Source organism: Aphelocoma coerulescens, chromosome 7, assembly GCF_041296385.1.
Source record: "Aphelocoma coerulescens isolate FSJ_1873_10779 chromosome 7, UR_Acoe_1.0, whole genome shotgun sequence".
NCBI lineage: Eukaryota > Metazoa > Chordata > Aves > Passeriformes > Corvidae > Aphelocoma > Aphelocoma coerulescens.
The window spans coordinates 8,248,788-8,273,803 of NC_091021.1; the positions used below are offsets into that span (position 1 = coordinate 8,248,788).

At 39.4% G+C, this 25,016-nt stretch overlaps 2 protein-coding genes across 4 annotated transcripts in view; one reads left to right on the forward strand and one right to left on the reverse strand.

Annotated features, from left to right (window-relative positions):
* Nucleotides 1-17,812, reverse strand: part of HIBCH (3-hydroxyisobutyryl-CoA hydrolase) — a 41,654-nt gene extending 23,842 nt beyond the window's left edge. Inside the window, exons 1-6 of one of the 3 annotated variants that reach the window (XM_069021973.1) lie at nucleotides 17,487-17,812; nucleotides 16,346-16,388; nucleotides 15,365-15,505; nucleotides 13,784-13,868; nucleotides 12,812-12,892; nucleotides 10,741-10,793 (exon numbers count right to left, since the gene is read on the reverse strand). In XM_069021973.1, the coding sequence (XP_068878074.1) occupies nucleotides 10,741-10,793; nucleotides 12,812-12,892; nucleotides 13,784-13,868; nucleotides 15,365-15,505; nucleotides 16,346-16,388; nucleotides 17,487-17,644 (561 nt within the window). In that variant the 5' untranslated portion in view covers nucleotides 17,645-17,812. Of the gene's footprint in view, nucleotides 1-10,740; nucleotides 10,794-12,811; nucleotides 12,893-13,783; nucleotides 13,869-15,364; nucleotides 15,506-16,345; nucleotides 16,389-17,274; nucleotides 17,385-17,486 lie in introns of those variants that run through there. The other 2 variants (XM_069021975.1, XM_069021974.1) reach the window with 2 other exon arrangements.
* Nucleotides 17,813-18,703: 891 nt separating this feature from the next.
* Nucleotides 18,704-25,016, forward strand: part of MFSD6 (major facilitator superfamily domain containing 6) — a 46,773-nt gene continuing 40,460 nt past the window's right edge. Inside the window, exons 1-2 of the mRNA XM_069021965.1 lie at nucleotides 18,704-19,310; nucleotides 21,093-21,191. The gene's annotated coding sequence lies outside the window, so the exon portion shown is untranslated. The remainder of the gene's footprint in view (nucleotides 19,311-21,092; nucleotides 21,192-25,016) is intronic.

Here is a 25,016-nt window from a genome sequence, read left to right on the forward strand (position 1 = left end):
TTTTCATGATCTTATATACTAAAGCTAATGTCTTCCTTCAGACTTTTCCAAGGTAATACACTCCCATGGTCAATCAGGCTTTTACTGGCTGGAAACTTTTTTCCACTGACACCTCAGTGTCTAAATTTTGTAAAGGATACTTAAAGAATCAGGCTAGAAGTTAAGGAGAATAAAGAAATCAACGAGCAACCAACTTAAACTCCTGGGCTGGTTTTGGCTGAGATAGTTTTCTTTCAGAGCAGCTTCTTCATAGCATGGGTGCTATGTTCTGTTTTCACTGAAAGCAGCGCTGATAATATTGAGATGTTTTTGTTAATACTGAGCAGCATTTGCACAGGGTCAAGGCCTTTTCTGTGTCTCACCCCACCCAACCAGTGAGGGGGCTGGTGGTACCAAGGAGATGGGAGGCCAGGACAGCTGACCCCAGCTGACCCAAGGGATATTCCATATCATATGGAATCAGGCTCAGCACATGAAGTGGGGGGAAAAAAGGAGGCAGAGGGAACATGTGGAGTAATGGCGTTTGTCTTCCCAGGTCACCATTATGTGTGATGGCTGGAGATGGCCGGACACCTGCCTGTCCATGGGCAGTACTGAACGAATTCCTCGTTTTGCTTTGTTCGTGTGTGTGGCTGTTGCTTCACCCGTTAAAGTGTGTTTATCTCAGCCCATGAGGTTTCTCACTTTTACACTTCTGATTCTCTCCCAGTTGTCCTGGCCCACGAGTGAGTGAGGGAGTGGCTGGGCAGGCCTTAGCTGCCAGCTGGGGTAAAGCCACGGCAACTCTCCTTCTGTAGGGTTTATATATGAATCAAAAATATAAGTAAGAGCAGAAATGAGAGTCTGACAATGTATTACTGGAGATAGGCTATCAAGGGGTTTGGTTACAAATTACAGATTTATTACTAAACGGATATTAGAGCATTAATCTTAAAAACAGTGTTAGAACTCAACTCAGTCTCAGTGTACCTCAGGGAGGCATGTAATTTTATAGGCAGTTCAGTTTGAATTCATCAACAAGCTTACAAAAAAGAATGTAGAGTATCTGAATCTTATTTCCCATACAAGACTGCCTACTCAGTGCTGTATTTCAAAAGTCATTATGTGGCTGTGTATAGAAACTTTATCACTGATCTCCATTTTTTTCTCATAAATACAGAACCTTATTACAAATTATTTTTCTAATGAAAAACAAGGTGACCGATAGATGAAGAAATGAAATACAGCTACTGTGAATCTTTTGTGTCCCGAAGGCTGTAGTATCTTAAATTGAGAATGACCCACATTTAGTAAATCAGAGAATTTATCACATCTGGGAAAGTTACTCAGAAATTGAGGGCCATCACAACAGGGAAAAAACAGAGCAAAATAAATACTCCCTTCCTGAATGACATACCTAAGCATCTGCTCACATACAGAAAAGCAGACCTGTGTCACAGCAAAACCATACATCACACTTGGCTATTTACTAAATAATCCATCCCAGACTGTAAGGAATGCGTAGGCAAGACAACAAAAGAAACATAAATAGAAAAGGCCTTCAGGAATGTTGCTTGTGTCACCTTCACCAGGCTGGTAAATAATTTTTAGCTGTTTGACTAAGCACTGTTATGATACCAATATTGACTGCAGTGAAAGACCTATTGTAACAGCTCCCATCTAGTGACTACACATTTTTAACTGCATGAAAATAGCTTCTGGTAGAGCTAGAACCAAAAAGAAATGTAGCAATCAATTGAGCATAACACAACAAAGGGCAAATATGTCTGCATACAAATGAGCAAAAATAGCTAAGGTGCAGCAAAAATGTTTTCAGATTGGAACTGATTCAGGAAGCAGCAGGAGCTTACAGCTACAGTGTATCAAAAATCAGGGATGTAAGAGCATTACCCCCTGCATCCAGACACAATGAACCTTAAACTGAATCAAAACTAATCTTCGTTCATCATTAATGTTATGGCCCACTCCAAAGAGTATAATTCATTTTCATCTGTAGATACTAACAGACAAGATGACAAAATGAACCTGAGCAATGCAGCGTGACAGATCAATCTGGACTTAGAATATCACTTCCTTTGGCTGTTGACATATAAATCAAACTCCATAAAGGTATTTTAAAAATATCTTTAAAAACAGTGGGTATTGTGAAATTTTTCAATAATTTAGTGTGGTAATTTAAAACATAAAATATTAATATGATATAATTTAAATATAAAATATTAATTTCCATATACTGATTATGTATTAGAGAGTCTCAGTCCAAATTGCTACAGACACATAGAAGCACAACGAGCTGACTGGAGACAGATTATCTGTAGTAATATCTGGTGTCTCGGTCTTGTTCTTCTGAACCCTAAGTATTTAAACAAATTGATCCAACTACATGAACAGCAATCATTTAGGTCAGGTTCTTCTTACAGGAAAACTTAGGGAAAAAAACACATAGGCCATTCTATGCACCAATGCTGCTGCAGTGAGTGACCTTTATCAACCAAATTTAGACTGACTTTCTAAAAGCCCAGGTTTGGTTTTTCTACTGCCAGCCCAAGCTTTCAGTGATCACTAACAATTTTTACTAGGGTAGCTATCATAATCTGCACAAATTTTTATGGGCACAAGACTTGTGCTGCAACAGAAGGAAAAGAGAAGATGTAAGAAGACCTAGATCTGAAAAGCCTACAGCTTTTAATTAGTAACAAGGTCAACTTTTTCTAGTTTTACATTTGAAAGTATTCTTTTTATCCCAATTTGGTTTCTTTATACATAACTGGCCATGTGTATTCAGAAGAAGATAGCAAATGTGGCTTTTTGATTGTTTCTAAAATTCTGGAAGAAGCTCTCCCTTTGTCCTTCTGTATCACCTAAAAATGTAGCTACTGCAAGAAATTTCTATGTCCAGCTCATCACATCCTAATGTCTGCAGGGAGGGCAGGCAAGTGGGAGGGAATGTGTTTCAGCAACGTGCATCACTGCACAACTGAGCTTTTAGGTTTTATCTTAGAATTGAAGAAACACTTCTTGTTTTTAAAGACAGGTATGTGCATCAGAACTTCATTTAAATGGTGGCACAGTTATTTGGGATAACAGGAGTGAATCCAGAGGATTTTTGTAATGATGCTCTCTTTCTCCAAAAAAAGTGCTTAGAAAGTAAAAGACTGATTAAAAGTCTTACAACTCAAGAAGAAAATGAGCACTCAAATTCTTCAGGAGTTGAGGAAAATGAGCAGAAATATGAAAGGACAGGGAAGCAGGCAAAGATAATTCCCTTTAGAACTTTATTCCTTGATCTATAATAAAGAGAAGGAGAGGAAAATAATGAGATAACTCTCAATATGAGGCTAGGAATGTACACGAAGGCCTAGAATTAGAGAAAAATAGTGGGACTTTTAGCACACCAAGAGTCTGGTGTTAAATGGAAAGAACAAATCTGTGTAGAAGCCAGCAAAAATCTCAGCCATTGTAGAGTTAGGAGAGGGAGAGAAAAGGAGTTTTACTTACTGTACCAGTACTGAGCTATAATTTAAAATAGTTGTATTCAAGACAGTGCTTTATGATAAGCCCTTTGGGGAATAACATCACGTACAAACCATTGAGCATTCAGTGGTTACATTTTGTTGATGTCAAGAGCTGCTGACATTCTAGTCCGATTAGCCACAAAATGAAGAGCACCATTTATCCCTGGGATCATATACCAGAGCCAAGCAGGCAGAGCAGCGTGGCCAGATGGCAGAGAGACAGGAACAGCAGCAAGGAGTGGAACCCTTTCTTAGGATTGCCTGAGCATTGTTTTCAACAACCTATATTTCAGAAGATAAGTGGTGCACAAGGCAATCTCACAACGATTTGTTTGTACTTGCAAAATCTGTATTCTATTTCACAGTAAAAGCTGCCCTTCAGCTTTGAAGCACTGGCAACAAAACAGGCCACAAGCTTCTCTGTGGTACACAGGCACGAGGGAGGGGGAGAGGGGGACAGGCAGGGAGAGGATTGGAAAGCAGCTTATCTAGGTTTAGTATGACAATTACTTTTACTTCAGGGCAGATTGTAGAGTGTGAATTAAAACAAAACCAAAGACGCTGCAGAGCATGATGGCTGACAAGAGGCATGACATACTTACAAAAAAGAAAGAGAAAGAGTAAGAATCAGGAGAAGTCCCAAGAAGTACTGACATTTCTAGGTTCCAGTTTCCTAGCTTTAAAAAGGGTTAAAGGGGTAATAATGTCCATTACAGTAGAGAAGTATACTATGTAAAATCATAATTTTTCATGAGCTTTCTATGATGTGCAATAAAATTTGCAGCTCAAATTAAACCAGAATAGCTTTGCTCTGTGGGCAATATCCACTTGCAAATGCACAATCCTGTAATCAAAACTTGTATCACAAGTGGGCAAAAAAGTGAGATTTTATAGATACGGTTAATCCTAATGTTTCCTAGTTTTTGAATGTTAGTCTCAAATGCTACTATCTATACTTCTGAGTAAAAGTTACATGCACACAACTTACATGAACAGATATATGTTGGTAGTGAAAGGAACATTCCTAAAGAGTTACAGCTGCACAATCTGGATAAAAATGGGACAGGATAAGGACAGCTATTGGTCAACTCCAGCTCCTTTGTGTACTAAAATTCTATTGACTAAAATGGATAACATACAAGCTGCTTATGACATCACTACCAATTTACTTGAGAACAAATATTAATGTAATAAGAATTGTTGACCAAATCCTACTAAAGTGTAAGTGTAGACGTCTGTAACTATTGGTAGATACCCCATCAGGTCCTGGGATCTGATTTACAAGGACAGGTAGATTCCTCTAACAATGTCAGCATCTGGAATGTTTTGCTGAAAATTAAATGGCAGTAATATGAAAAAGAACTAAAACTGAATATTAGGTACTGAGTTCACTCTTCTACAACACAGGTGCAGTAATCCTGATTCTGTATTCCAGAAGTGAAGATGCACAGGTAGATGCACAATAGAATGAATATTTCCAAACCGTGGAGTAGGTTCAGGAGTTTGGCTGCATGTGTTTCCCTGGAACACCTGCATTATCCCTTGATTAAAATGACATCACTCATTAAGCAGCATTCTGAAAAAGCTTCATGTTTCGAACTGCAGTGTTTGTGATGCTTCCCCATCCACAGCATAGTTTCCTTTCACAAACAAGCAAGGGAAGCACAGCCTAGATGATACCCCTGGGAAATGGAGGGCACCATCCTCTGAAACAATTTTAAGAGTCACCAGCAGTTTGCAATAAAACTGAGAGGGCACCCCAGCTGAGGTCATGCAGAAGCCAATCATTAATGAAATTTTATTTGACAGCTGTACTACCTGCTTGGATGACAAAGTAACAAGAATTTCTGTAAGTCACAGTTTACTTTTGGGGAAGGCAAACACTTTGAAGGGCAAGATTCAAAACTATCTCACTTTGGAGAAACTAACAAAATGAAAATAACTATGCTCAGGAAGGCATAATCAAATGCAGAGATGATAAGTATGCTTTCCATGGAATAAATGACTGGATGTTTTTCACAGGTTTACAGCAACCATGAAATCAGTACAAATAAGGCAATGCTGCTGTGAAAAGAACTACTGAAGGTATCACACTACAGCACAGTCTGCACCAAGGCAGCCAAGGGCTGCGGCTGGAACACTCAGCCTAGATTCAGTACATCTGGGCAGCCTCATCAGCCTAGTGCCACCTGATATGACACTCAGGTGTCTTGAAACTCAGAGAAAAGGAGTACTTTTTTTCCTTTGTAGTCTTTGAAGAAAAGAGTAGCTCTGCAAAACTGTCTCTTTGACAAATGAGTTCAGTTCAAGGAAGAAGACTTAAAATTGGTAAAAGATAAGCAATAAAAGAATGGACTGTGATGGAAGTCTGTGTGAGGCAATGAGGAAAGAGGTGAGAGTACAAGTTTTGCGAATAACTAGAAGTGGTGGCCTCCTAGGACTGGATGCTTTCAAAACTCCTATTTACATGAACTATTTGTGACAGGATATCTCTGTAATAAAGGGCGGATAATTATTCTGCTCTAGTTGGTGCTGATGAATCCTCCAGCTGAAATATGGTCTGGTCTCTGGCAATGAACTGTAAAGTACACAAATGGGAGAGATTCCAGAGGATTGCAAGAAGACTAAGAGACTTAATCTATAAGAAAGGCTGAATAGCTATCCTTATCCCTATTAAAGAGAGAGGACTAGGAGCAAGGAATGCAAGTATCTCAAAATGTCCATAGGGAGCTGTGACTAAGACTGGAATATACTGATTACACATACTAAAGACTTAAATTAGACACTAGGGAAACCAAGCTTGAAAGAGTAACTAAGCACTCAGGTGACATAGCTAGAAAAAACAGAATTCCTGCCGTTAGAGAGTTCTGAGTACTTTAGGTGAAAATCAGCTAAGCAGTCACCTAGCAGTACTTAACCCTAATGCAAGTGCAAAAAATAATCCTGATGTTCCTTCCAGCTCTACACATCTGTGTAGTCTAAAACTTAACATATTTCACATTACTACATGAGAAAGTAACACTCAAACGGGTCTTAAGAAAATTCTGCCGTCCAACAGTCACCCTAAAGAAACTCTATGTAAGTAACTTAGATGTAGACTCTCAGTGTAAGTAAAAGACCTTGCCTAAAAAACCCATATCGACAGGTGTGGTGACAAAACTAAAGGAAAGCCACTCATGAACCCAAAGACACAGTTAGGGGTTGACATTTTAATCTCCCAGTCTGTACTACTAAGGTGCTCTGAGGAAAGACTAAAGGAGTCAGTCCCGTGTACTGCTATTGCTCTCACAAACTGGGCCCCACAATCTGAGGGAGTCCGAGGTGGAAATTTGGTCAGATTTTCTTCTGTATTAAAGAAAAAACTTCCCATGATACTTCCTAAACAAGAAGATTGGAAAATAAAATCACAGTGCTTTGCAAAGGATTTAAGGGAGCTAGCAACTCTACCAAACTTAATTTCTGTACTGAAAATGTTTCAAGTTATCATGTAAGTTAAAACCTACTTCCCCCACAGGAAGACGTTTTCTCATCCTAAAACTAAAATCATAAATTTTTAAAGCAAGGCTAAAACAAACTTAGCAAATATGCTGCATAAGAGGCCAGACTAAAGGATTAAATCCTGTAGACAATTGTCCAAAGCCAAGAATTCCTATGTTTCAGCAACACTCTCTTTACTCACCAGTAAAGAAATAAGCATTTGGGGTTTTAGTTTGGCCTTACTGATAATTAAACACGTAAGCATTTAATAGTATTAAACAATAGGCCTGAAACAGCACCAAGTTGCTTTTCACAAAGCACAACACTGAACTGGGAAATCGATTGCCAGAGGCCTTTCTGAACACGAGGCTTACTTACTGTCATAAAATACAAGATGTACAGAGAGGGGAGTGAGTGTGACCACTGATGGCTATTTAGCACTGCGGATCTGAAGTGAAGCCTAGCTCAGGAAGTTTCTAAATCATGCATGATCTAGAATACAATACAGCAAAAAGGGTACTTCATTCATGCTGTTACAGATTCCTGTCTAAACTAAAAGCAGTGGCCTTTGCTCCTGAAAATGTTCTTCTGATTTTGCAAAGCTCCTTACGTTTTTTTTACATATATTTTAAACTTTTGAAAGTTAATCCAGTGACCTTGACCATTTTCACCAACTTCCAAAGTCTATGCCCTGTTTTTCTTTTTTTTCCTGTCATATATTCACCTTGAATTCCAAGCCAAATCATTGAAAAGCCACCACTCAATCTGCCTAGTGTGCTTTATTTGGCTCTGAAAGAGGTTTCAAAACAATTTTATGAATCTTTTTGTCTGTTAGAGAGAGTGACACAGTAATATATTTTGTGCCAAAGCCCTATTTAAAACCATAGCTTTGGACTGATCTTATAAATCACCTATATTCATCTCCAAAGAACTTAAGATTGTGACTTTTCGAAAACCAAGAAGACCAAACTTAGGACATCATTTGCAGACAATAGTATTTTAAAAATCCCCAGGCTTCTCAGTTTCTTGTCAACTGTTCGGGTACTTAATTTCAAGAAAAAGAAAGTTTACGGATATAAATCAGCTAAATGTGAAGTAGATTTTAGCAACATGGGAGTGCCCAGTGCTCCTTTCAACAGAGCACGTCCTTTAGCAGTAAATGTGGTATTTATAACTCATTTCACTATTTTTCAGTAAACTGCAGACACCTTTGCTTCCAACAAATTTGTCTTACAAATTTGAACTTACTGCTCCAAATAAGTACAAAAAGATGAAAAGATACGTTTATACTGAATATCAATTTTTGATGAACTACAGAACAGACAAGAAGGGGCTGAGGACAAGCTCCACAGCCCCATCTGTTGGCTAATGAAGCTCCTAAAGCCATCTACCAGCCCCTAGCCAATAAGGAAGTGGAAACAGTTCGTTTTGGATAACATTCCTGGTTTTACCATCTCGGATCTATGGTATCCGTGCATCAGTAGCAAGTTTTACTACCTAAGCACATAATAACTGAGTTTCTAACACACTTCTGTGATTTTTAACTAATTTTAAATAAGAACAGCAAGGCAATCTGCATAATGCTGTTTGTTTGAGCAAGGTTGAGACTGGCTTGCTTGCATTTTCATTCAGAGATAAATGGCCTATAGTGAAATTGCAGTGTTTAAGAAGTGTCCCTTGACTTTTAAACCCAAGCTGAAATGACTTGCTTTTAAAGCCCAGGGCTTGAATGTCCATCTTTTAAGGGCACCTACTGTAGTTTGTAAGTGACAAATGTTCTACAGACATCTGCCTACAGGGGAAGTGGTTGAAAGGAAAAGTGTGTCAGACACCTCAAATCTAGCACAAAGCACACACATGAAAATTAATCAGTGTTGAGAAATAACACTGCTAGCCTTCTTTGTTAAATTATCAGGAGATGCTTCCATGTGCTGCCAGCGTGTGGGGTTCGGAAGTGTTTTGATGCTGCACTCCTGTAGGAAGTACATTATCTCAGAGTAAACTGCAGCTGTGTTAACAAATTCAAATCAAACAGCACTCAAGGTTACACAAAAAAAAAGTTTAAAATATTCTGGAATTTGAGACCCATCTACTTGTTCCCCTAAGTTAGGCCACATACTTGCTGAGTCAAAATCTAATCCCCTACCCACAAACAAAGATAATTGCTACTTCTAGTATATGATAAGCAAATATATGGTCATTCAAACCGTAATGGCAGTTAAACTCTGTCAAGGTCCCACTGAAATTTGGGTATCCTGCACTAAAATTTGGTTATCCAAAATAAAGTTTCAGACTAATTGCTGTCTCTCAGAAGCTCTTTAGAGGAAAGAGAATTCATGAAGAATCTTAGTAATGCAGGATCATCTGACTCTATTACGTTCTTTTCAGTCCAAAAATACACTTTCCTTTCAAAGGACAGAATTCTATTCCTGCTCAGGCCACATTCATAATGAGCAATCTGCAGGACCTTTAAAAAGAGAGTGGCTGCTGGGCAGTTTTGCTCATTCATAGCTTTCCATCCTATTATTCAAAAGTCCATAAAAAAATAAATGGACTCCCTACCTCTTATCTACAAACCTTCAGGTCTCCTATGGTCAATTAAGTACTTTTCCTGCAAGAAGAGCTACAGAACAAGACCCTTTTATGCTGGAAACAATGTATGTATACTAGGCTGGGGGGAATGGCTCTCTAGCTGAGATCTTTGGGGCTTGGTAGAAAAGAAGCAAAGGGCAAGAGAGCTACTGTGTGTTTAGATCACAAGCTGAAAAGACCAAAACAGACAAAGGAAATGTGTAAGGAAAGATGGAAAGGGAAGAGTCATGACAGGTCATGGATCACGTAGTGTTCCACTTTTTGCATCCTATCTCCGACAAACTTGATTTAAATAGACTCTACACCCATATCATAGGGATGTGCCAGAAAACAATGGAAATCTAAGCAGTGACATGGTAGACATGCTTCTTAGTCAAACTCATTGTTCAAAATAACTGAGGATCATTATAGTCCACTCGCTGGTATGGTGCAAATACATCCTACAGATGTCAAACTCAACAGAACAGAATTTTAGCATGTAAAAAAAAGCACGGCATTGCCCTGTTAACTACCTACTTATGGTATTTACAGAAAACAATTGCTGAAAAAATTATTAACACTGAGTATAACTAGCAATATGATGGGAGTCTTCTCTATGTTGCTTTAGAATTAAGGTGCAGCCCTGGGTGAGGTGTGTGTGTGGAATCAGGATCCCATAAATGATGTTTTAAAAGTACCACAGAGGTGAGAAAGTAGATGCATTTCCAGATTAGTTGTTGGAAAAATACAGAACTCAGGAATGTCTGTTAAGGTGTAGCTGAGAATTTTCCCAATTTTTCAGAGTTGTTCTTTAAATGTATTTTTATATAGTTCTATTTTTTAATACACTTAGAGTGGAGAACTATTCTCAGCTTTTGTATGATATACCAACTCCCCCTCAGTATTCTGAAAACCTTTGTGAGGGTTATTTCCAGCAGTGAGGGGATTCTGCTCTTTTCCTCAGAGAAAGCACTTGTATTAGCTATCAAGGAACAGCAGAGGCCCTACAAGAGCAGCAGTGTACCCTGACAAGCAAGAGACAAGGTTCAGATGATGATGCTTGTTCTTCAATTGCCATGTTGGAAATGCCTTGTGTGTGCTTCATTCAACTCACAGACAGAACACTACATTATTTGAAACCAATCTATCAGGTAACACACCAAGGTACTTAACTTACCCCTCCCATTGTAATGCCATCAATAAGTGCCACATATGGCTTCTTGCAAGTCCCTGTAAGAAATGTAAAGAAAAACAATCATCCATCTTTTTCAAGAGTGGACCTGTGACTAGCTGCCACATGACACGTTACCCTATGTCTTACTTCAGCAAGAGCAGCAGAAAATAAATGGTAACTTAAACAGTAATTACGTTATCAACTTACAATGAAGGTACCACATGTAGTTCTAAAGAAATGAAAAGAAACACCAGTTTCTGATTTACTGGATTGTGAGTGTTGTAAGAGAACATTATACAACTGTCAAACATCAGACTGTTTGTTATGTGAGTACCTGACAGTTCAGCCATTATAAAGAGCTTTGTCTGATGTTGGGACACAGCAGATGCCCTTTCACCCCCTCTCACAGTCTGGATTAACAACAGCACAGGGTGTGTGCCAGCCCTTCAGTGCTTTACTACAAAGCCAGATGTATGGCCAAGTTCCAGTCACAATGTGACTATAAACTAATACAATGCAGGCATGTTCTGTCATGCCAGCTCTTGCATACAACCCTCAATGTGGTGCAGGCAGGTTCAGATGACAATGTCCTGAACTACCAGCTTCATCTTTTGGGGCCTTCAGAAGGCATAAAACTAAAGCCCCAATGCTTTCAATTACTATTCACAGAAAGACTCAGAGCTTCACTGTGAATGAAACAGCTGCCTTGTATTCAGTGTTTTCAGGTCAGACTTACAGTCCAGGAAGACTGCCGATAAGGTATCCCCAGCAACCACATTGTGAGTTTTTCTGTAACAACTATATAGAGCTTTGTTTAAAAAAACCCCTGTTTTTAAAAGGCAGTTCAACCCTTCAAATGAGTAGGTAGAAAATGTTAAGAGAATTGTATTTTGAACTTTGTTCTTACATGAACATACAAGCTAATGCATGAGCTGTAGATGCTACCCCTTGAACTTTCTGTAGCGCAAGCCTTTCCCATTGCAAGGCTGTGAAAGCAGCTCCCTGCTGTATTTTTAAGTTGTAAAATGTAAGATATAAATAAATCTTTTTAGCAGAAAACTCTTAAGGAATTAAAGGAATTCTTAATTCTTAATTCTTAAAGGAATACAATCATACTAAAGCTAGCAAAAATCTAGGTTTTGTAATTAGATGCATTATAGATATTGAACACCTAATAAAAAAAGAAAACAGACTTTTACGTACCCTTGCAACAGAATCATCATCAAGTTCAACGGGCAAGGTAATACTATTTTTCCCCAACTATGTGAAACCTTAAACTATTTTTTCGTTTTGTATTGGTGAAGAAAAGAAAGGTACATGACAAGCATGCTCAGTCTAGAAACACTGTCAAACAAAGTAAAAACAACTTTTTAGGAATTACTCTAATAGCTGTGCTCTTCTGTTAATGTAAGCAACACCTTCATCTGTCCTCCTGTAGTGACTAACACAATATTTTAAAACTCAAACTGTATTCAATTAAAATATGTTTGGAGTATTTTCTTCTCACCAAAACCTTCAACTCTTGACTTTTACCCTAAAGAATTAATATCCGTTTTTAATATGCTTTACTCCAGTAAACATCACCCAGTGTCTTTGCCATTCTTTGCAATAAACTAAGGCAGCTCACTCCTGAGTTATGCAGCCCTAGTCCTTCATGCAGTCTATTTAAATGGAAAGACTTAATATAATTTGATCTTCTGCTTTCTGACTGAATATTAATGATTTTCCACACATCTATTTTTACCTCAGGTCTTCTTTGAAACAGATCAATGATACTTAGGGCAGAACTGCAGTGTCTGCCACTAAAGCTAATTCTTCCACAGAGGAAATAGAACTAACCAGAACAATGGGATGGGATAAAGCAGCTGTCACAGTAACTTAAACAAAAGAAACACATTCTCCATGCAAGGTATAAAAATGAGATATGTTACATTACTGGTATTGAACTCGGTAAAAAAAAATTACTACTTCTCTGATGTTACCACAGTCTTTAATAAATTATCAAAGAGATAAGTTTACATTTGAAGCCAGTGTTATGAAAACTGTATTGGTTCAGAAATTGCTATTAACATACCAATGGCATTGTTCAGCCTATATTCTCCTCTGAAGAAATCTTGGGACAGTTTATCTCCAACTTTCCCCGCTTCTGTGATGGCTTAAGAGAAATAAAAATTCTGAAGATAACTGTAAGTTTAATAGAAAATAAAGTAAAAGAAAATAATGTCACACAAGTTGGGTATTTTCCTACAGCAAAGAGAGAGCAACTTAATCCTGCTTTATTATATTTGAGAAAATTTGCTCAAATGTAAATATGAATGTTAAGTCTCAAACTGTATTTAATTGTATTTTGCTGGAGACTGTCACATACCAGTGAGAGTATGGTCCATTTTTGAACCCCTCCTAATGTCAAGTACTTATTTGTGATATTTTTCATACCAACATTTAGAACAGTCACTTAAAACTGATTATACTGAAGACTAAATACTAAAAATGAGAAGCCAATTAGAGCATGACATAATCGAACAATAACCTGTGCTGCTTGTTTACCGACAGTTTACAACAACTGCTAATTTTGACACTTTGGAGATTTCCTGCAGTTCATAGCTAAAAAATAATCACAGATACATTGATCACTCTTGTCAGATCTGTATCTAGCCATCTAAAACATCAGACACAAATTATCCAATACTATCAGAGCTACGTGTTAGGACCCCTCAAATTTCTTGTAAAGAAGCTGTCAGTCATGAAAATCTGGGAAGAGAAAGGTAGAGACAAGAACCCTCTCTTCCCTGGAATGACTGGCTGCTATTATCAGTTATTCATAAAAATGTAATTTTTTCACTTTTATACAATGTCCTGACAGTTGTCTCTTGACAAATACCTTAAACAGCACATCTGCACATGAAGGTGTCATAAGAGTCAGCACAACTGATCTCTTACTGTTGTGTAGCAAGCTTTTTGTACCCAAGTCACAGTAAACAAAGGAGATCAACAAAAAGTAGTAACTGGGAAAGACATCAAATATTTAAGAGAGTATAGTCCTTACCTCTGATGTCACCCCCAGCACAAAAAGCTTTTCCTCCAGTTCCCTTTATAATTATGAGAAAAGTTTCAGGATCTTGTTCCCATGTCTAAAAAGAAGTAAATATTTCCACAGAAGACTTAAAATCTGTGCAAATAATGCTTCCTCTGCATAGTGTCTATAATTTTTACTTTACTTTTTCAAAAAGCAAATCAAACTGTATTTTTAAATAGTTTGTCTTAAGAGCTAAGTGTCTTTCTTCCACTTCTGCATCCTATTCAACCATGAGAGCAGAGGTCAGCAGAGCTGCCTCACATATTTCAGAAAAACACCTCTGCACAGCTCCCAGCCTCTGGGGAAAGGCAGGATACCACAAAACAGGGCCTGACAGAAATCCCAATGGGAAAACTGCGGGGGCAGAAAGGTGGGAATATGGAAGACATATAGTAACAGTGTCTCTATCCAAATCATGCAAGTTGTGTAAACCTAAGATGTCTGGCAAAGAAATCAGCATTTAAATTGTCAGTGGATTTTGTCAAAATGACTGCAGTCGACACTAATGAAGGAATGGATCAAATCCATTTGTCCATGTATGTTTTGATAGTTACAAAGACTATGGGCTTTGGATTTTTTTTCTTTAATTAAATACACTGGCACCTGACTTCAGCAGTGGTGCAACTGTAACAGAAAAAGATGCCTTTTTCAGGCATTCCACCCTTGCTCTGAAACTATGTTTACATGTCCCTTAATCAAGTAAGTGTACCCAGATAAAAGAGGGACATGGTATTTCTGTATGCCAGCAACTGCACTTAAAACTTTAAGTTTAGTGTAGTGGTTTGGTCTAAAATACTCATTACTGTTTATGACAGTATGCTTCAAATAAAGCCTGGTACCCAGTACTACAGATTAAGTATTTCTTTCTTTACATGTTCTCCAAAGAATGCACAAATTTGCAACACAACCATCTACCAAAATACCAAAAGGCATCAGACAATTATTCAAAAACTACTGGCATCTAATGAATTTTAGTCTGTGCACATGATAAATAGTATCATTAAATTAAAAGGAACTACTTTCATGCTTAAAATCTCATGGTACTTCACTAGCTTGTAGAAACAGTGCCTGTAAATCCGTGAGTTCTCATTTAAGGAATGACACTGACAGCCCCCTGCTTCCCAGTGGCTGGTATCTTTTATTTTCAGCCATGCAGCCTCCCCACAAAACATGCACTCCATCAAGAGGCAACACCGCTGGACAGCTTGAAATCTGTGCATGCCAGCTGATGAGGTGGGCGTTGCCAAAAGGAAAATACAAATGCTGAGCACTGCTTGCTCTTAATTAAGTCCTGGTATTAACACGGATGTCCATTTACCTATGGAGATGCTAAATTTAACTCTGTCTGACAGCTTGTTTCTTTGACCTGTCTTCTCCTCTTTCTAACTTGCTTGAAACAGCCTGGTTTTTCCCATGGTATAAATCTGAGCCCATTGTACTCACACAAACTTTCATTCTTTAAATCAGTACACTAAGAAGTTTCTAACTGCACTTCAAAATCGATTTCAAATAACATATGTATAGTGGATGGGTAGAAATGGAGCTACTAACCTTTATTTGAGGATAAATTTGTTGGATCATAGACAGATTTAGTGCATTGAGAGCCTTGGGTCTATTCAAAGTTATTATTCCTGCACCTCCTTTCTTTTCCAACAACACTTCTGCTGTGGAATCTGTTTGCTTAGACATTTTCTGTGCATGCAAAAGCAAATAAATAAAGCAAACGTCATCAGTTGGATAACTTGAGTAACATATTTACAAAAGTGTTTATGGAAATTTATTCTCAAAACACACTATTTAGGATCACAAAACAAACATGCATTCTGGAATTGTATGCTAAGTGTTTCCCACTGTACTTCTATTTGCATTTACTAAACAATTCTTTGGAAACTACTTTGTGTTTGAGTCCTTCAAAGTTAGAAACCTCAGACAGGTTTTTAGACCACACATTGTTTCACAGTAATATTCTGAGTTCACTTAAATAAAATTTACAACAGAAACACACACACACACACAAAAAACAAAAAAAAAACACCAAAAACCAAAATCAAACAAAGAATTCCCCATCCTACTAATAAAACACAAACCCATGGTTCCTTAAAACTGACATTCTGAAAATACTTGCAACAATTAGAACAACATCAGTTCCATATATCCTTACTGGTAGTTGGGCAGTGTAAACCCAAATATACATCCTGCTTTGTCTTTAAGTAACTTTTAACATTACAGAACAAATCCCCTGAACTTTTTTCTCACTCACAGTGGGCTGATATTTAAGGAATTTATGGAAGCTAACACAAAAACTATCTATAAAGGTAAGTAAAGCCAAAAAAATTAAGATTTAATTTACAGTAGAATAAAAACTTGTAACAAAGTGCTCAAAGATGTGAGCAATACTATGCCTGAGCAATAAATGGCAGTGTTCAGAATCACTGTGTGCAGACACATTAGAAGTTGCATGTGCTGTGTGTCTCAGGGGAGTTAAAGAGTCCTGGAAGCTTCCAGCTCAGTCAAACATGATGCTCTCCTTACCAAATGTTGTAATATTACTTGCAGTCTGTTGAGTGCCATTAGCCTGAAAAAGAAATATTAAAAAGAGCTAAAACCATAACCGAGCCACACCATTCCCCAAATATCTGACAGCTGGGTTAAGCAAAGCAACGGCAGAAATATTTCTGAACACAACTGTTTTACGTTCTCCTGTTTAAATTAAATTAGGGCACAGTTTTGTTATCGAAACAGTTGGAAATTCTTTGCTTACTAGTAAATATACAGCAGATACCAGTGTCAGCTACTAATGTTTTCAAGTTAGGAGAACCTGGAAATACCAGGACAGAGAGGTTGAGGGATATGATTGACACTTTGTGTGTGTGTTTTGAAAATTTACAACCTTTGTGCAGGCACGTTTAAATACTGACTTAAAAAAAAAAAAAAAAAAAAAAAAAAAAAAAAAAAAAGTCTTGTCAAAAACTTCGTGTATTTCCAAAAGCTTCCATGACACAAACCTGCCCTTGTGTATACGTACTTATTACATACATTTACACAGAGTTTATGTAAGAGCTCGCCCAGTGCTCGTGCTGCTGTGGGCGACAGGAGAGACCCACGCTGTCAAACTTTGCGAACATGTCACTCGTTTTGAGTAATAAGGCTATTATTTATTTACGGCCACTGAGGAAGGCTGTGCTGGCCAGATATCAGAGAGCTCGAAGCAGAAACTTCATCTTTCAGCTACTTCAGCGCACACACCCAGTCAACTACGTGTTACATGTTAGTGCCGCTGCATACTACGCTATTTTTTCATCACAGGCTCGCTCCTGAAGGTGAAAGTTAGTGAAGGCCTGGCTGATGTAGGCCCAGATTATAACTCGCAGCAGCTGCGGGGCTGCGATCCCCGGCCGGCCCGGGCCGCCGCTCCCCTCGCTCCCCGCCGCCACCTGAGCCCCTCAGGGCGGCCCCGTTACCTGGGCAGCGCCCGCGGCGCCCGGCCCGCCATGGCGGCACCGCTCCCTCACCGGCTCCGCGCCGCGGCCCCGGCGCCGCACGGCACCGCGCGCATGCGCGGGGCTCTGAGGGGCCAGCGGCGGCACCGGCACCGGCTCCCACACGCCGTTGAGCGGCCGCCCGCTCGCTCCCAAGAGCGGCCCTTTTCTATTAACGAAGGCAGATTCCTTACCTGGAGAGGGAAGGGGTGCTGCTCCCCGTCCTGGATAAGGCCGGGAAGTGTGAGGGCACCAGGTGATGCAGCTGCTTTGTCGGTGAAGCGAGTGTTGCCGCGCGTAGCAATAACATCGCCTGTGGTGGTTTACTGCTCAAGGTGGGGAAAGCTCGCATTGCCAAACTGCCTTCAGAGCTGAACTTCGTGCGCTAAAGCTGCATTTAGACGGCTTATTATTATCAGCAGTAAGACTGATTTCTTAATTTCTGACCTCCCGGCTTCTCTTGATCCTTTGCACCTGCCCTCACAGCTACTGGCAAACGGACAGCGAGTGGGGTGGGATTAAGGAGCCGCTCTAGTGTCACATCCCACCGAGAGCTGCTTATCCCTGAAGGTAAATACATGGATTGAGAACTAGCACGGTTACTGTCCCAACAGTAGCTACAGACAGCTGTAAGCTCAAATACAGCCTGTGTCTTCAGCATAAGAAGACTCAAAAATTGCAGCTGTGAAACTTGCCTTTTTTAAAAAAATAAAATATTAAGGCACTTGAGAATTTATGGTCGTCACGCTAGGAGTCAATAATAGAAAATTCGCTTTGATTTCAGTAACTAAGACCATGCCATGAATTTTTTTTTAGGCTGACACATACCAACATGAGACCGATATTGAAAAGATACGATGAACCATGGATTAAATTACAAGACAGTGCATTAGGTTGAAACGTAGCTTCATCAGCTCTTGGTGTAACAAGTTCTTAGCATCAGCTGCCTTGATTCGCATTTGTATTTAAAAGAAACGAAAATCTTAAAACCTTTTAGCAAATTTATTTTACTGGAAGAAAAAAAAAAAAAATCCCAGCTCTCAGAAGCACTTCTAGAGAAGTCTCCAGAGGGCAACCTTGTTCTTCATTTCAAAAATGATTCAGCCCCCTGCTTATATCAGCGTCATCTGTGTTGGCATTTCTGTTGCAGTCATTCTCAGAGTATATTAAATCTGGTTGTAAAAATTTTAATCTAACTAAATAGACACACACACACAAAAAATACAGAACATTTCTGTATTAATGCAGTCTCAGTTCCCAGTCTTGTACAGTGTGAACAAAAAGTAACTGAGAACAGGACATGAGGTGCTTTTGTAGGCACTGAGAGATTGCCTACTGCAAACTAATTAATTGCAGAATTCATTAGGTGATCCCGACTATTCAAACTTTCACCTAAAGGTTATATGATAATCAATGATGCAGCTTATTAGTGTCATCTTGAGTACAGACAGCCCTATATCCTGTTTTGTACCAAGTGCCATGCAATTAAATCTAAACCAGACTAAACGATGCCAAATTATCACAGTTGCCAAACCTGAACCCTGATTTAGATACATACAAAAAATATATTTTTCAGGATAACTGTGCAGCTCTCATCCAGGCATAACCAATTACAGGGAGTTTGATAAGCAGATAACATTTTTGTTTCTCATGTCCTGTGACTGAAAGTCTCTACATTTCACAGACAAATATGAAAAGAACTTTTTTGTGGGATAATCTCTTAGGACTGTTGTGAAAATGAAGAAATGGGTGTATGGCAGCTAACCTTGGGTAAGAGCAGGTGGAGGCTGTTTGAAACCCCTGGAAATCTCCTAACAAATTCCACCTGCACATGGGCAAGGCTGTGATCAGGACACGATTACACGGGATGTCTGTTTCTGGGGATCCAAAATAGAAGTTGGTGATCTGATTCATCTTTTACTTATGCTGATTTTAATCTGTTCTCGTCCTGTCTTCAGTGTAAACAATGGTGTAAACCCTTTGTGGTCTTCTAGCTGTATGTCTGATTCAAGACACAGGTGGGCCTACTCCTTTGTAAACAATGAAGTAACAGCAAGCTTTGTCTTGAGACAACTACTGATTTCTCTCCACAGTGCTGACATTGATTTTATGCTTAATGTTTTCTTTAAATTCTTTCCCTTCTTTTTTTTTTCTTTAAGTCATTTTCAAGAAGAAGGGCTGGTAACAAAAGAGCAATCTTCCTTGAGCCCTCATTTTTAAACATGCTGGTGATGGCTTGAATTTACCTATAGGGGTTTTTTTTGGCGCAGGGGATTCTTAGGTGTTAGAAAAATGCTAATTTTTCACAGCCATTTAGCTGACTGCAATCCTGTCCAAAAAGTAACTCAGATATCATCCTGTTTTTCAATAGTCCTCCTGCACACCCCATTTTTTTTCAGAGTGGAATATCAAAGTGAAAATGCTTTCTAAAAAGTAAATAAAAGAGTTCTCTAAGTAGAAATAGGAAAAAGAGTGAAAATAATGGAGTTGCCTGAGAACAAGCAGAATGAGATGACCTTTAACCTGGGAGTTTGTGGGTGATATTACTATTGGCAAAGAGGGCTGCACAACACTGGACCAAGCCAGGAACTGAGAGTGTGTAAGTGCAATAGCCAGAAGGGTAAGCAGTGTGTAATTCCTCCCCCTGGAGAAATTTCCTGGCAGCGCATTCAGCAGGTTTGAAAAGAGAAAACAAGTTGCAGACTGTAGGAGGTCTTCAGAGTTGAGCAGATGTTTTCAGTTTTGTTTTTGGTTGGTTTTTTGGGTTTTTTTGTTGTTGTTGTTTCTTTTCCAGAAAAACATATACTTTTAGAATGTGGGAGCTCTTGCTCTCAAGAAGAATTCCAAGAGCAGCTCAGCTGCATTCTGTGTGCCACCTGTACACCCCTAGTTAACCATTAATTTGTGCCTCGCATTTGCCTCTGAGAGCTCCCAGAGTAGTTGACCAAGACCAGATAATAAATGCTACAAGTACTTCATCATGCCCCATGCTGCTGTGTCCAGGCTTGCTGTAAAAGTCTTTTCCTCTGCTGGTCTAACAGCTGGCATCTAATTTCTCTATGTGTGGGTAGTTAAGTGCATCCTTACAGCGTGTGAAGGTTAAGGAAAAATGAGTCTGTGAAGGCTGGAGGAACAGAATGGGAAAATTTCCAGTTCATGCCTGCTAACTGGTTGTTACTGTGCTGACAAACAATCCTCACATTGTTATTTCTCAGTCCAGATTCAGCTGACAGCCCTCTAAAACACCCCCACAGGTGACACAGGTTGAAATTTCCTCGTGCCAGCTCGGGTACCTAATAGGAAAGGCTCAAGTTTGCAGTAAGAGTCTTCCAGGGATGTCACTGAGTGCAGAAGTAGACTTAAAGTAAGCAGAAGACTAATCTGTTTCTTCACTCTCTAACAGCAGGCCAACCCAGGGAAGGACTGAAACATCTATATAATATGGAGAAACAAATTTTTGCCTTTGTCTGTAACCTAAGTAATCTCATGCAAACAGAGTGCCTTCCCCAGGGCTTTTGGTCAGAGATCTTTCAGATAATGCATCCATGCAACATCTGAAATCATAGATTTGGAATGAGGGCACAGCTACTGGCATGCAGTAGTGAATTTCTCCTGTAACAAGAAAGTGTGTGTGTAAGGGAGGGGAAAAAAAGATCAGCTTTTATTTTCCCCTTTTTTTTTTCTTCACCAGTTAATTTCCATCTTATCAGTGGGGAACTAGAAAGTGTTTGGAAAAGGAGGAAAGCAAATCCATAATGAAACTGATGAGTGAAGTAGTTTTCATTTTCTTTTGGCCTCAGAGAGCACCGGGGAAAGTGTAGGAGTGGCTGGGTGCTGCTGCAGATGCTGCCGTGTTGATGAGACAACGAGGGAGGATTCCAAGCGAGGTCCATCCAGCAGTGAGTTCCTCTCCTCCCACCACTCCGGCTTAGACACAGCACTCGTGCTGCAGCCACCCTGCCAGAACCCCCTGGGTTAGACGGGACCTTGGGCAAACACCCTCCTACATCTTTCTTCCCTGCTGCCACAAGCAATCTGTCACTCCTCTCCCCGAACCACCCTCCACCTACGTACAAAGCCATAACTGTAAGGAACGCCCTCTTCCCTCCTCCTTTTCCCCCCCACGAGCCTGTTCTCCATGGGTGAAAAATGCAATCTTCCCAGAGATCTGGTCACCCCCGACTTTGGCTTTGAGACCCAAGCTGTTTGATACCTTTTAGGACTACAGCTTGGAAAGCTCTGCTTGCAGATCTATTGTGTTCGTTTTTCAATTGCATATAATTGCACATGTGCAGGTGGGAAGGGGCTATTTGCTTCCCACTCGCTTTGATACGCCTTCCTTCCTAAGAGGACCGCTTCCTTCCCTTTCTGCTCTCAGCCTCCCACGCATTTAGCAATGAGAAATGCTGCAGAAAACTGACCAGCTACCAACCCGCCCACCTGAGGAGGAGGAGCACTAGCAGCAGCAGCGCATTTCTCTCGCTCTCAGCTTTTTAAACACAGTTAAAAAGAGCTGTAGCGTGGGCGGAAATAGCTGTAGGGAGTGTGTGTGGGAATGGGGCTAGAGGAAAGTGCATTTTTTCCTTGGTAGGACAGTTAACTTCTAGCGGACCAAAAAAATACCCCAAAGATATCTCATTGCTGAGGGTGTCTTTGGCTGTATATTTAGTTCTTAAGGTTGAGTTTCCCAGGTCTGGAAAGAATGAAGCAGGGAATGAAGCAAGTGATGGCAGGGAAGCTTGCCTACCAGACTTCAGGAGTCTGCGTAGCAAATTATATCTGTGTTGCATCTCGTTGTGTCATCACGTCTGTTGTTCTGCTCTCAATGTGTGTGCTTGATTCTGTGAGAGTCAGAGCTGCCTGTATGTAGGAAGAGAAAAAGGCACGTGGTTTTCACAGTGTGGGTCCGTATTTCAAAATACTGTCCCTGTTGGACCTCTTGAAATAGCACTGTCCCAGAATATCAGTTAATTCAAGATTTACTCCATGTGCTTCTATAAGAAATTAAAATCAAGCTTATTTGTGTTAGCTGGTTGTTATTTGAGGTGCTTTGCTTGTATTACATGAAAATAGCAGTGGAACTAGTATAGGAAAACAGAACTTCCAAGGCTTGTGGTATAGAGTGCAAAGTGATTGTGCTGTTTCTGAAAAAATCTCTCTGATAGTCTCCAAGAACCAAGGGTCCTCAACAGCCATGAGTTTCTGACTTGGTTTGACTTTGCTATCTGAAATACAGATTTTACAATATGTAATCCTCATCAAAGTTATCCTAACCTGAGTTAGTTGCATGCAGTCTTCTCAAGCCAAAACTCTACCCATACATTGGTTTTGACTAGATTTCTCACCAGCATCAGACTTTCCAAATATGTTACTGATGCAGAATCTTCTATCAGGATGTGATTTTTAATGATTCAGAGGTGCAACAACAGCCAAATAATGAAATTTGACTGAAAGTATTGGAGATACCTGAAAAAAATATTGTGTAGGACATGTAATTTTCTCCTAGTGAGCAGAAACCTCAAGCCTGGGAACTGGGCTCACTGACTTCAGTGCTTTCCTCCACAGCCTATTTCCTGCAGCTCTGGAAATTTTACCTTAGAGTTGGAAGGAAAATGTAGGCATAATTTTTAGACTCAGAAACAAAGGAAGTTATGAATAAGCCTAATTAACACATTTGCATGTGACACAACAGACAGATCAGCTGATGGACTTGTGTTAACAAGAGCTAGAGCCCTATCAATGGAGATGTAACCTTAATGGAACTAATTATCCTGGTGTTTTAAAAGTCTTATTTATGAATGGTGAATAATATTTTAAATATATCCTTCTAACCTTCCACTGAATCTTATGTAACTCTTAATTATAATCTTCTGGAATTACATACCCAGCCTGAGGAGGAACAATATTCCAAATATTAAGTTCATGTCCCTTGACTGATTTACTTTAAAACATTGCAGCAGTTCCTTTGTCAGTACCATTTTGAAGCACTATTGGCCCATTTGTAATTCTACCTCATACTGGTTCAGTTAACTTTGAAGGTAGTGCTTTTCATACCTTTTAGACCAATGAATGTACATCAGATTTTAAATGCAGATTATATGCTTATCTTGCCAACTATCATTAGCCCGAAATGTTCCTTCTATGATCTATCTATTGTGGTAGAATTATATTATTCAAGAAAAAGAAAAAAAAAAAAAGGAATAAAATCCCCAAACATTTAGAAACATTAAGAATCTATTTTAGGAGCTCAGTCCTGTACATAAGGTTCCTCTTGGCCTCCCTATTTTGTCTGTCATTCAGCTGGAGTGTCACACACTTTGGTCTTGAACCATCTGCTTCCTTCTCAGGGGTTGTAGTGAATGACTAGTTACCTATTTTGTTTCCATCAAAATCCTAGTGAACTAAGAACAAAAGCCTTTGATGCTAATTAGTAGCTTTCTGACAGGCCAGGGAATTGATCACCTCAGATGTTTACTTCAAGAATTTGTTACTCTAAATGAAAGGGAGGCCCTTCTTCAGGGCAGTTTGGCTGACAGTGTGACAGTATCTTATTAAATGGATGTGGTGTGCTCAAACTTTTCCCTGTTTCTCATCTGGCACTTCACACAAGCATTAATTTTCACTTGAAAAGATCTACATTTTGTTATAAAAGTCAATATTAAGAATATTTTTTGAAATTTCTTTCTGTTTTATTTCATCCTGGAGTACAGTGAAAACTGTTCATAAAATAATGACTTGAACATTGCCTAGGGAAAGATACCTCATTTAATGCCACAAATGATGCAAAGGACAGCAGAGCAGATTGGAGAACTTAAAAATGAGGGGGGAAAAAAGGTCAGTAGAATAAACAGAGGCCTTTAAGCTATTAAATAAGCATATATCACTCACTGCTGCAGATATATTCTGTTCAAAGTAGAAATTATCAGCATCCAATATGGGGTAATCATGAGTTTCAATGCTACTCAATTTATCAGCTCTGTGTATAATGATTAACCCGGCAGAAGGATGTGTAGCATGTCAGAAGGGGAAGTGTTTGTCTTTGTTTTGGTTTTTTTTTGGTTTTTTCAGGAAAGAAATATGGTCACCCTGGATCATAAACAAACTTGCAATGGCAGTGACAGGGACAGAGTACTCGGTTCCTTGAGCACTTATTGAGTGGATATGCTTCCCTAGGGATATACTGCTCGGTGAAGAAAGGCAGTGGCAGCTGTGTCAGGGCACAACATAGATTTAAATTGTTCCAAAGGAAATCCATGGTCTCTAGTATCACTAGCTCCTCTCTGTAATCTCAGTCTTGCACCTGCTCCATGGATTTCATGATGCCACTGGTTCTCCTGTCCAGACCCAGACAGTCCATCTCTCTGTGTCTCTGCAATAGCATGCTGGGGCAGAGGTTCATGCTGCTAAGAGCCCTGTATGGGAATATATATAATTATTTCAGAAATAACATGGAACTCAAGGTGATTGAGTCATACTTTGACACACCTCTGTCTGCCAAGAAAAATGCAGGCACTCCCTTACAGAGCAGTTGCTAAGAGCACTTCTTCAGGCTCTAGGAGAGAGAAGATGCTTTATTGTAGAGTTAACAGCAGGGTTTCAGTCTGGGGCTTGTCAAAAAATTAAAACATGTAATTAAAGGCTGTGCTTCTGCCTAGGAGATGTTGCACCATGTAGAATTAGTCTGGGACATTATTCTGTAAATAAGACACTGTGAAAAGTGATTT